The sequence below is a fragment of the Phaseolus vulgaris genome, chromosome 1, assembly GCF_000499845.2.
Source record: "Phaseolus vulgaris cultivar G19833 chromosome 1, P. vulgaris v2.0, whole genome shotgun sequence".
Lineage (NCBI taxonomy): Eukaryota > Viridiplantae > Streptophyta > Magnoliopsida > Fabales > Fabaceae > Phaseolus > Phaseolus vulgaris.
In genome coordinates, this window is record NC_023759.2 from 28,678,593 (window position 1) to 28,691,863 (window position 13,271).

At 36.0% G+C, this 13,271-nt stretch overlaps 1 protein-coding gene across 1 annotated transcript; it reads right to left on the reverse strand.

The window, feature by feature from the left end:
- Positions 1–846: 846 nt before the first annotated feature.
- LOC137813846 (uncharacterized) lies at positions 847–7,444 on the reverse strand. The gene is made up of 7 exons (XM_068616289.1): positions 6,850–7,444; positions 5,687–5,741; positions 5,258–5,332; positions 4,955–5,046; positions 3,616–3,697; positions 1,434–1,517; positions 847–1,238 (listed from the first exon to the last, which is right to left on the reverse strand). The coding sequence occupies exons 1-7, from the start codon at positions 7,209–7,211 to the stop codon at positions 1,125–1,127; spliced, it is 864 nt and encodes a 287-aa protein (XP_068472390.1). The 5' UTR covers positions 7,212–7,444; the 3' UTR covers positions 847–1,124.
- Positions 7,445–13,271: the final 5,827 nt, after the last annotated feature.

The following is a 13,271-nucleotide window of genomic DNA, read 5'->3' on the forward strand; positions in this document are numbered from 1 at the left end:
ACACATTGAAAAATGTATCTAAGTTTTGGCCAATAATAAAACCTGTCTCTACTGCATAAATATGTAAATGGTATAAATACTTGTCATGTGTTAGGTCCATTTCACTGAACCAATGCATGATAGTGTTGCTATTTGCAGATCAACACAAGTTGCTTCATTCAAACAGAGAACCATGTGCAGTGCCAGAACAGGAGACTCCTACTGGGCAAACATTTAAAATTTAGGGGGCAATTATCATGACTGCAAAACCATTTTGAAACTTTGAAAAGACTGAACATGGTACTAAAGCATGAGAACAAAAGATGGATCAGAACTCTACATCTCCAAGGTGCTTATCATATCTAGTATCGTTTTGACAATTCATTTGTTAACAAAACTTGTTTTTAAAATTTTATGCATTAAGATGGTTAAGAGAAATGTCTATTACCAACATTTGCTTAATATGTTTAGGTATTAGTCTGAATGAATGAGGAACAAAACTATGTAGAATCATTTTAGTATCACCCATTCTTAGTATTAATATAAAAAAAATGTCTACTAATACCAAGATTCTCAGGTATTATTACATCTGAATTTAAACATGTGTTAATAGCAATACAATTCCAATATCAGCATCAACCGTTCGATTTTGTGTTGTGTAGGTTTTCTCAGGACATGCATTACAATGTGACCCCATTACTGTATCTTAAAAGCAATGTGATCAAATTTAAATTTTCTGGAGGCGAATAATTCAAATTTACATTGAGATGGTTGCTTAGTCAAGGTCAGGACCGACCTCCAAGATTACTGATAAATAAGCTTGAACCAATTCTAACTCACGAGGTTAAACAAAAATAATAGATGAGATGGGTGAAATCTGAGAATAGATTAGTTACATATTACATTCCACCAAGACTTCCACACATACTAATCCATGTACCAACAAGCAGCATAAGTTTCACACAATCATTGTGGTTGGAGAGCATTGTTTACAATGAATTTCTTTACAAAGTTGAAGTATCATCTTAAAATAACCTAAAAATCAAGATTTTTTTCTTTCTTCAATTTCTGTTATTCTAGGGTGCACAAGGATAAATTCAGTTTTCATGACATGCAGGACTATACAGCTATCACCGAGTGTTAACTCAAGGAGACCTAAGATACTGACGCCATTCTTCAGGTGTTCCCTTTCTTAATGTCAGCATTCTTAGGGCCGCAGCAGTTAGAGGTATCGCAAGAATGTCATAGTCCTTTGGGGCCTGAATTACAAGAGTAACATTCACTTAATGGTGAAAATGGAAAGATTAAAACGCCTGAATACATTGAAATAGGATTAAATAACGTAACTGAAAGTTAGAATTTTAACATTGGCAACTTGTTCTTGGTAGCCATCATGTTGCTCTTTCATGAATTATGGAAAGAAAGTATGTTGTAACTAGTTAAGTAGGTGGTACCTTTGGGACCTTAATCAACTTCATTTTTGCCTCCTCCAAAGTTTTTTTACCTTTTTTGCAGTTGCATTTGGCACAAGCAGTCACCTGTCATCAGAGAGTACTGTATGAGTTCTAGATCCATATGTCAAGGAAGAACCTATTGAGGGTGGGAAGAAATTATTGATTCTTGAGGATTCAAAATCTGAGGATTAACAACTAGATTCTTCAAAAAAGTTGAATTTGACAGCACAAGCAAATAATATACTTTTACCTAGAGAAAGCTCGTGCACAAAAACAAGTATAACCAAATACACATGTTTATAAGAGACTCTTTAGGAAATGAGAGAATTTATTAAATTAAATAATCTGCTATAAAAACAGTAACCAATCTCAATTGTTAGATAGAGAATTATGTATCTATTGGACAACTTCACTTAATATCAATTGGTTTTAAAGTTAAAGCTGACATGATATCAAAATATCTATTGGACATCTTGGTCATTGCCTATTCTGATATACTTGCCTAACTTTGGCAGGCATTTGTGGAAGGGAAGTATTGAGAAATCTCACTTTGTCTGTCTCAATTTTTAGAGTGAGATACTTGTTGAGCAACTTTGTTAATGTCAATTGGTTTTAAGATGAAATTTGATAGGAATGTCATGGTGACTCTGTTTTCTTTCTCAATGCCATTTTGTCGTGTGAATTAGGAGGACAACTAGACAGGAAGACAAACGAATAGAAGAGTGGAGAGAAAACATTCTAGAATGGTCACTACGAAAATGGAGTATAAAGACAAATTTTGAAAAAAAAAAGACATTTTAGAATGATTTTCCATTAAATCTTGAGAAATAATTTGTGAAAGAAACAAAATGCCTACGAAGAATTACTAGGACCCCAAACATTTGAATGAACAATATGGAAGGGAGGGTCTAATTGACTATTTTCTGTTCTTAGGAAATTAGCCCGAACATGTAGCCCAAGCTGACAAGACTCACGTTCAAAAAAATTGTAAACAAGAGAGATGAGGAATTGTCTACTTTTAGGTGATCTAATCCATAGTGAACATTAGAGGATCCTAAAATAGCACTGGGTAGATGGAGGTTGAAGATAGTAAAGTCCATGTCATTCAAAGCCTATGTCATTTATCTTTCTAGTTCTCCAATTCTGCATATGAAAGACTTGGTAAAAATGGTTATGGAAAACGAGTGCTAGTAAGTTGACTTCTGGAAATTAAGTTAAAAGGGCACCTAAGTAAAAAAGAACTGAATTCAAAGTTAATGAAAGAAGAGGTACAGCTTGACTAATTCAAAATGGTTTTACCCTTTGAAGCATCCCCAAAAGAAATGAAATGAGGACACTTGGTGGATGAAAATTTCGAGAAAAGAGAAGGAATACTAGCTAGCAATGTGATCAAAAGCACCAGAATCCAACATCCAGGGTCTAACTGGCTTAAAATGAGATAAACGTCGAGGAATTATCAATATGGACCACAGCAATAAAATATGATCTCAATTAAGCTGTTCTAATTTGAAAATATTCCTTTTATTCATTATCTAACAGAATATTGGTGGGATCAAAGGTTGGGCTTAGTCCGAAAGCAATTAGAATGTACTCAACCACCGTAACAAAATAGGGGCTGAAGAATAGAGGTAAATGATGACAAACATGAACAATGATGAGTACAATAACCGACTTCCAAATTGAATAGCAAATAATGAACTGATAACATACACAGAGAAACAGCCTCTGGAAGGCACCTGGTCAACAGTATGAACAGACAGCACTGTGAACAGTGATTCAACAAAATTGTTTAGAGCAAAGATGACTTCTGGTGATGAGAATTTGAGGGTTGGCCATAAATTCCCAGGAAAGACAGTAAATAAGGCGAAGGCAAAGGAAAAATGAATGTTGGACTGAGATCCAGTCAGCCATTTTGATACCAACGTCAAATTCCAAGGGAGGATAGAATACTTGTCTGAAACTTGCTTGAGTGAAAAACACACTAAACCTAGGGATATATATGCAAAATAATTACATAGAAAAAGTAAATACATGAGGAAATTTATAAGAAAGAATAATTAGGCTAATAATTTTAACTATTCTTTAAGTTATGATGAATCTTGGTAACTTAGAAAGTGGATCATGTTTATTATTATGAAGTTTCCAGCAGTCTTTTCTATATATGCATAAAAGATTATCTTACTAGATTTTCCCATGTCCATTCTCCACCTAATGCAGCGGGAACAACATGATCAATGGTCAAATTCTCACGTGAAGAGCAATACCTGTTGAGAAGGTCATATCATATCAGTACAAAGATTTGTATCTCAAACAAACCTGATTACCTCAGGCAAGATCGCCTTTGCATCCTTATGCTCTTGGTAATTTCATAGGAAAGCTAAAATGAAAGGTAAAATACAGGAAGCTGCTTCTGACTGATAATTTATAAGGAGTTAGGATAGTTACAATAACTAGCAAGATACTTGGAGGAAGATCTTTCTCCTATTTTCTGCTCAATCTCCTTTAAATAAAGTCTTTATTTTCTCTTGCCTGATTCTGTTTGTGGTTTGAGTCATAATAACTCCACAGGCATTAAATGTTGAGAAGGGCTTCCATATCTTGCTAGCTAAGGGCTTCCATAAGGAACAAATAACAATTTACACATAACAATTCAGACTAGCTTATTCTCATTCTCATAAATTACAAATTGAATGAAGCTTGCTGTGCCAAAACAAGATTAGGGATTTTATATTTGAACCATCCCCAACCAAAGGTAAAACTGAGTTGGATTTAGGATAAAGTTCAGCAAATCAATGCTCAGTTTAATAGTTCTATTTTTACATCTCAAAGTAAAGGAGGAGGGAATTCTTGTCTAGATCTAATGGAGAATCATTCATTCCTATTACAGGAAAAAGTAAAAACAACTTCTAGGACTTCTTTACTGCGATAGTGTAATGTGAGCATAAACTTAAATTACATAACTGAAAGCATGGCCAGTTGAGCTTTTTCTGGCTGTATGCATTCAACTTATCATAAAGTTGGCCTTGCACAGCTTTCCAGGTTTGAAGTCTTGTCTGTGAATAAATTGTTAACTAATACCATGGATGTCATTCGTCAATGTAACTAATCCCAATTCATCTATTTAACTAATCCCTTCTTACTATCTCTCTTAGCTAACTAGTAGTAACACCTTTTTCTTCCCTTTCATCTTCCAAGCAACTGCCAATCTGTCCTAACTCCTAACACAGTTGAATTATTAAAGTCTTGGAGCTGCATGGATCTTCGTAATATCAATTCTACAGAAATATATGAAGACCCCCAAATTTCCTTCAGTAATTTTGATTGATTATTCAACTTGGCCAACTGACATGTTTGGTATATCGACAAGTTTGACCTTGTCAGCCAATGACCTAACAACTCTCCTCCTTAACCCTGGCTAGGGGCAGCTATGAAAAATAGAGATTATGCTTTGTTGTGGTGAATGACTGAAATTAAACATATTTAGATTTATTAAAATTTAAAGTCCAACATAGAGCACTTACTGACAGCTGTAATTGTCCCGAAATAGTATATTTTTTCGACTAAGATTGCTCTTGATTATTCTTCTTTTAACAACCTGAAGTAAATGAGGAACCTGTACCAATCACCAAAACAGAACTAAGTTGACCTCATATTTATTGGATCAGACAAATTACAAAAATTGTCAGCAATAACCATTTGCTTAATATTCATTTATGATAAAAATACAAAATATACATGTTGATAAAGTAGAGCCAATGGTTTTACTAGAATGATGAACAAGCACCAGAAATATTAACAAACCAAAAGCACTATTTTGTGCATACCCTTAAGACAGCTGGTATATAGAAAGATCCACTGGGGGAGTTCACTGTCTTAGCATAATACTCCAGTACATCAGCCTGGAAAAGTGAGATTTTAAAACATAATAACCACATTTCAGTGTTTGTTTAAAAAAAAGAGAGAAAGTAAAAAGTTGTTGCTGGAATCAGTATATGTGTCTGTATCTTTGTATGTGCAAACTGACCACCAGGCCTGGGGAACAAATCAAGTTCCGATTACACATTGAACCAAAAAGCAAACAGTTAGAAGCTTTACATGCATTAAGAAATCCCACCATCAACAAGAATAGTCCAACCAAGGTTTAGTAAAACTTTACACAGCATGTCAATCACAAAATGATAAAATATATTATATAGGCTTAATGCACACCATAATTAGCATAGCAAATGAAAAGTTGAGCAGAAATATCTGACCTTCTCCATAAACTCCAAACATATAGCACGTTTCCAGCCTACGACATTTACTGGCCTGGAGCAGGATGACAGCAGTCAGAACCATAAGCAAACAACTGAGCAGGTGTCTTGATATTGGTGACTATACAAGAGAAAATAAATCGTCACTATTTCATACTATTCACACACACTACATACTGAGGCTATAAAGTATACAGTATTTCATCCCTGAAAACTCGATAACTGGCAGGAAGTGATTACACCACATAGTTTCAAAAGCATGCAGGAGTTGACAAACTCATTATCAATCTAGATTTTTGGACTTATCGTGATTGAAAAAACAATAAACAAATAAATAGCGAGAAATACAAACGTGTGTGTGTGTAGAACCCACATCACAAATAATGCAAATGCTCCTTGACAGTGATCCTGAATTTCCCAAAGCAAACAAATGTCATAAAAATAGTCACTCAGATAAAACACTCATTGAGATCTAACATCAACTAAAGATATGGCCAAACAAGAGCTTACAAAGACTTATGTAATCCTCACCTCTTGAGCTAGCCTTTTGAGGTTGAGTTTAGTTCAAACTCAAGATGGTATTAAAACCTATCAAAGTCCTGACATTGAACAGCAGTGTGTTGAAATCCCTCATTGAATCCTCACCTCATGAGTTAACTCTTGCGGTTAAGTCAAGTCCAACCCAAACCAAAGTGAGCAAATGTGTAAAGCTAAAAAATTAATGAATGGATCTACCATTGATGGCAGAAGTATGCATTTATACACAAAGCCTTCTGTTTGGTAAATGGCAACTAATCAAACCCACTGTTTATTATAAATTTTTCATTGAGACTTCCCCGAATAAAGGAGTTATATATTACCATCACTCCAAATAGCACTATAAATCACAATCAACAACCTACCACAAAACTCTCAAAGCACCAAGTGCAGTCTTCCTAGAGATACAACAACTACCAAAACCTTACAATCAAACCTGCTGGAAAGGTTAAGAATCAACAAAATACAGAAACAGGAATTATAAAAGCATAAGACCACCCTGATGTGTAAAACCCCAAATGAACTTTTCCCAATTCCTGTAAAACGTAAAGAGCACAAATATTTTTGCTGTGCATGCATAGCAACAGTAAAAAAAATGCAAAAATTTTGCAAGAAAAAAAAATAACCTGTAAGCTATGTCCAACACCAAACCCCGGAAGCAAGACAAGCCATCTCGGTCAAACACATCATCATCCTCATCATAACCATCGTCTTCATCCTCATCCTCATCCTCATCATATTCATCATGAACACTCCCATTGCCAGCACTGGAGCTTGCCCCCGCATTACAACGGTTGCTTTTGTTACACAAAGATGATGTTGAAGCATAGTAAATCCTGGCAGAAGAACCCATGCACCTTGTTCTTCGCTTGTTGGTCTGAACTGATCTGCACTTGTAGAGAAAAGGGTCCTTCTGCTCCAAAATAGAAGACACGCCCTCCCCATTGAAGAGCAGCTTCAGGCGACCCTGCGTAGTGAACTGTGCCATAATACCCTTCACTTACCTTCCCCTTTAAACTTGGAAAGTTTGTACCTTTCTGCTGAAACTTTGCCACAGACACTGAGATATTCGATCATTCAACAACGATACCCCATTATAGGTCGGAGAGAAACTTGAAAAACTGAGACATTGATTTTTGCAGGAAAAGAACAAACGATCCTTCAAAATTCATTCTCCCCACGGAAATGTCCGTTACCACACATTATCTTGTGTACCGAATATCCTCTGTGTTTGATGTGAATTTACAAATATGCCACTTAAAATTAAGTCATATTATATTAGTATTAATTTATGATAAATTTGAATATTTTTAATTAATTTTTATCATTTAACATTTTATGTAATTTTTATTTTATCTCATCAACTTACTTATTTTTCTACACGTGGGTTAAGAAATATAGACTTTATAATTAATATAAAATTATATTATTATTAATAAAAATAATAAATAACTTTTTATTGTTTTTATATAAAATATATTAGATAACAAGATCGTCATATTATTATTTTATATTAATTAAAAGGACAAATTTTATTTTAATTTGTAAAGTATATATCCATCTTTTAACATGAATGATTCTTTGTCATCACTACATTAGACAATCAAGTTGGATATTAATCAAGTTGGATATTAAATTTCTTTGTATGTGGTCAACCTTAACCAGCTTAAAGGTCTACTTTCTGATTGTTCCTCTTTTTATCTTTACTAAATTTTCTTTATCTTTGGATTATCCGTTTAGCTTAAGATTCAAGACTAGTTTATGTGAAAAAAACTCAAGGTCAATTTATAATATGTTTGTAGTTGACCATGCAAAAGTACTTATGTTAACTCGCAAAAATAGTCATAAGCTTCTCTTCCAAAAGGACATTTTTGTTCAAAAACAAGCTCAAAAGAAGATGACCAAGAATGTCAACTATAAAGGGTCATCTCAACAAGTAAAGGAAGACCTCATCAATAGGAGGAATGAACAAGGTTCACAACACTTGAAGTTCTTCCTATTAGTCTTCTTAAATATTTAGAAAATGTTGTAAATAAATTGGGCTGAAATGAGGGGTCCAAATAGTAGAAATAAGCTAGAATAAAGTCTCTTTAGCATAGTAGGGGGTGTGGGTAGCATTCTAGCTTGTTCCTAACCCATTTGAATGCATTTTGACCTAGTTTCTAGAAGGATAATCCTAGAATACGGGATTGACTTAGTCAAATCCTATGGTTGTCCACTTTTCCCCATTCTACCCTCTTTTCTTCTTTTCCAAGGCTCCTAAATCTATAAATAGGGAGGCCTACCTCATGTATTGATAAGTTGAATGAAGAGTAAAGTTACTATACAAAAAATTGTGTTAGAATTGTTCCTAGCCCATTTGAAGGCCTTTTGACCTAGTTTCTAGAAGAATAATCCTAGAATATGGGATTGACTTAGTCAAACCCTATGGCTGCCCACTTTTTCCCTTTTCCCCATTCTACCCTATTTTCTTCTTTTTCAAGGCTCCTAAATCTATAAATAGGGAGGCCTACCTCATGTATTGATAAGTTGAATGAAGAGTAAAGTTACTATACAAAAAATTGTGTTAGAATTGTGAGTGAGAGATTCTCCTCCTAAATTGGTCTTATCTTGTGAGTGTTGTGAGCTCTCAAGTGGGTCCTTATATTCCTCACCTTATGTTTGTTAAAATTTCGCACCATTTTATGTTATTCATATTCACCATTAATTGTGTTTTTTCTTTGGCCTTATGGAAATGAACTTTCACATCTACTTAACACTTGTTAAGTTAATGTTCAGTGAGAATTTTCCTTAGGCTTCTCACCTATACTTGTTCTAAAATCTAAATCTAAGTAAAGTGTCACTAATAAAATGAACAATCCTAAAATCAACTCACATCATGTGGTATCAAGAGCTATGGTTGTGTTTATCTTTTTGAGTTGATTTGGCACTTTACATTCAAGCAATTTACATTTAAACAATTTACATTCTAGCACCTTTAATTCTTATCTTTAAATTTAAGTACCTTTACTTTCTTGTTTTTAAATTCAAGTACTTTTACTTTCTTGTCATTATTTTCTTGCTTTTAATTTTTCAGCACCTTAATTTCTTGCAGAATTTTTTTAAGCCTTTATTATATTCATAGCATTTTTCGTTTTGAATATATTCTTGTGATATCTTTTATTGATCTTGCTTTTTACTTTGAGTCATATGTTCATTAGTGTTCTAGGTGTCCTTTTTTTTATTCTTCTTACTTGCTTTTAATTGTGAAGTTTACACATTAATTAGAAACTTGTTTTAGTAGAAGTTGATGTTCATTTCCAAACATATGATTTCAAGTGTTCAATTATATTGAATCCACCTAAAAAATTTGTGAAAATTTCAAGTTCTTGAAAATGTGCATGATGCAACCTATGATCATTCTTTGCCATAAGTCACATTAGGATAAAAAATATACAACAAGGTATTTTAAAACATCCCAAAAAAATTTGTGAAAATTTCAAGTTCTTGAAAATGTGCATGATGCAACCTATGATCATTCTTTGCCATAAGTCACATTAGGATAAAAAATATACAGCAAGGTGACGTTCAAAATAGTACTATTTTTTACTGTACCACAAAGTGACGTTCAAAACAGTAAAGGAATTGCAAAAACAACAAGCTATTTGCCCAAAGAAAAACAATATTGCAATTACAAAACAGCAAGCACAAGTGACGTTTTGAAAACAACAAAAACAACAAGTTATTTGTACAAAGAAAAACAGTACTGCAATTGCAAAACAACAAGCACATGTGACGTTTTTAAAACAGCAAAAACAACAAAGAATTTTTCCAAAGGCGTCTTGGTTATCACTTGGTATAGAACATCATTTTAAAAAATTATGGATTCAACTTGATTGGCAAATTGTTTTCTACTTTGTGGAATTTTGTATCCTTTTGCTTTAGCATTTTTCTAATCACCAAAGTTTCATAGTTAAAAGTTTAGTGAGTTTCTTAGAGTCTTCTTTTCTGCTTTTCTTGATTGTCTTCTATTCAAAGTTTTGTCACATTCTTTTCCTTTAAATTTGGTTTAACCTCTTTTTTGTTTTAAGATTTTCTTGTTTGTCTTTTCTTCTTTCCTCAAGTTTTATGGTGAATTATCTTTGACCAAGTGTTGAGGCTTTGTCCTTTTTCACTTGAGAGTTGTTCATACCACAAGAAAGACTCTGGTTAAGGGTTTAGTTGTTCATACGCCGAGCTTGAACAATTTTCCTTCGATCTCCCTTTCTTGGACGTCGCCAACTTTCCTGGTCGAGGTCAGTGGTTGAGCTTGGTTTCCAGAACTGTGGCTAGATAGCGACGACGTTGTAACTCCTTCTACTTTTTAGGCTGCTCTCGTAACATTTCTGAGCGTTCTTTTGATTGGATCATATCGTGATCACCCTTCCCTCGAGGGATGACAACTTCATCTTCATGTGTTTTATGGACGCTATTGCTCCTAACCTGTTTAACGAGGGTCTTCCCAACAATAGATTATAAGTGGAGGGAGTATTGATTACCACATACCTGATGACGATAGTCCTGGCGACTTCTTCATCTAAAAAGGTTGTCCTCCGGTCAATATATCATCGGCACTCCACCTGGTCTCATGCGAAACCGATTAAACATATGTCATGCAGCCTCAGCTGGTCGGAGGATAATCACAAGTTGACGAATGTGGACCAGAACAACACGTCTGCCGAGCTCCCTTTATCAATGAGAGCTCGATGCACCTTTCTTCCCACCATGACGACGGATATTACTACCGGGTCGTTGTCATGAGCGACTACACCCACCAAGTCTGCCTTGGTGAAATAGAGATTCGGGTCTGGGGTGTCATCGTGACCTTTTATCTCCAACGTCATTACCGCCCTCGCGTACCTCTTACGCTTGGCTGTCGTGCTTCTTCCACCCAAGATCGTGTTTAGCTCTGCGTGTACGAGTATCTCATGCGGTGGTTCCCCATAACCGTTTCCCCCTGTCGCTCTCTGTCGTCAACCTCAAGATACTCTTTCAAGAGGCCTTCCTTCAAAAGCTCGGCCAACTGAAAGCCTAAGGTCATGCACCGTTAGACACCATATTCGAAACCCCTTATGAAACTCACACCTGATGTTTTTCCTTCCTCCCAGGTTCCTATCAGCCTTCTAGGGGAACCTTAACTTCTCGGCCACTGCGGGTATGGCTATCAATTCCTTGTATGATATGCAGAATTTGGGGCGGACATCCTCCTCTTTGCCCCTCTCTTTGGACTCTCCCTTCCGTTTCGGTAGGGGTGTTGTCTTCATTTTGCCTTCTTCTCGGTCGAGGTTTCGTTAACCCTCATAGGCCGAGGAGCCTTGCTTACCTCTCTCGGTTTAGACAGCCGAGAGTGCGAACCATTGTTCCTGGCTAAAACCGGTTCTTCAGTATTGATGTGAGCGACTGCTCTTCGCCTAATTTCAGAAAAGGTTTCGGTCGGGTTCCTTATAAGGGAGTCGCAAAACGGCCCTAGAGCGACCCCTTGCTCGAAAGCGGACACCATGACATTTTCGTCATGGGTTTGAAGTGTTACGGTGAGAGCCCATAACCAATTCAGGTAATATTTCAATGTCTCCCCTTCCCTCTATCGCACATTGAAGAAATCATACAGTATGGGGGGTTTGACCCGATTTGCATGAAACTGTTCCCGGAATAGCTTAGCGAAATGGGCAAAAGAGGAGATATGGCCATTGGGGAGTCCACTGAACCATTGTATGGCCGTGCCTGTGAAAGTGCCCGAGATTATCATCTGGGCATTGAATGCAGTGAGGTGACTCTCGGGGTCTTCCACCCCCGTGAAAGCAATCTTGGGTGCCATATAGTGCGCGGGGAACTGTCTCGTCCATGATGGGCCGCGAGAAAGGCTTGGGGCAGTCTCTCTCAGGCGGGTTCGTCTCTCGGTGTCTCAGGATACGTCGGTCACGTCGCAAATCCTCATTGGTTTTGCGTAAATCTTCTCGCAATTTCTCTTGTTCTTGTTTGGACTGTTCATTGGCTTCTTGGAGGGCCCTGATGGTCTCCATAAGCTGCTGCAAAGTGGGAGCCTCGTCTGCACCTTCTTGCACCACTGGTACTTACCTTGCGTTCCTCATCTCCATCTATGACTTTCAACAAAGTGTGGATGGGATCAGGTTTTAGAGGGCCCCACGGTGGGCGCTAAATGTTCTTGTCGGTTGACTGCGTCGCAGATTGACTTTAGGTTGAACACTGCCTCCTAGATTTGTCTCCTCTGGAACTAGAATCACGTCTCCTTGTTGCGCTAGAATAAGGCTCCGTTGGGACAGAGGGAGCCCTACCTGTTGATTACACTCCGACGATCAAGTCAGCTAGGGCTTCCAAAAAATAGTAATTTAGTCAAGTGTGCAAAAACAACGTACGTTTACCTGGAGACCTATTCTCCTTTTACCACTACTCATGTAACATGCCACTATCCTCCCTGAAGATCAACGAATCTTAACAGATATGCAACAAAAACATGTAACAAATTCGTAACAGAAAAAACATTGCCACATACTAACAATAATAACAAGATTATATCTACCACACAAATATATCTTTTAACGGGTACATCAATGAAATTACTTTGTCATTGGCCCAAGTTTGCTTAGGCCCAAGCACCGAGTAGGTCTCTCGCGGCGCAAAGGAACCGAGCAGGCCTTTCGTGGTGCAAAAGAACCGAGTAGGCCTCTCGTGGTGCAAAAGAACCGAGCATACGAAACTACTACTGAGAAAAGGGCACTGGTTAGTACATAAACACAACAAAAAATTAAATAATAAGAGAACATTAAGTAATTTTTTAAAATATTAAACATATACTATAAAATTGGAAAATAAATCACATCTTATATAAATTAAAAAAATAATATTTTTTAATATTAAAAAAACCTTACAGTAATAGAAAATAAAAAATACTACAAACAATAGAATAATATAAATAAGGTTAAATTTGAAAATAAGACTATAAATAAAAAATATTACAAACAGTAAGGAAAGTTTATTTATCTGATTGATCGGATCGTTGTAAGGATATTTT

Bases quoted from the DNA above. Each gene is read 5' to 3' on its own strand.
- LOC137813846 (XM_068616289.1), bottom strand. From the start codon at position 7,211: ATGGCACAGTTCACTACGCAGGGTCGCCTGAAGCTGCTCTTCAATGGG. The intron at 5,333-5,686 runs GTCAGATATTTC...TCACTTTTCCAG, and splicing joins GTTTGGAGTTTATGGAGAAG to GCTGATGTACTGGAGTATTA. The intron at 1,239-1,433 runs GTACCACCTACT...CTTGTAATTCAG, and splicing joins AGTTGATTAAGGTCCCAAAG to GCCCCAAAGGACTATGACAT.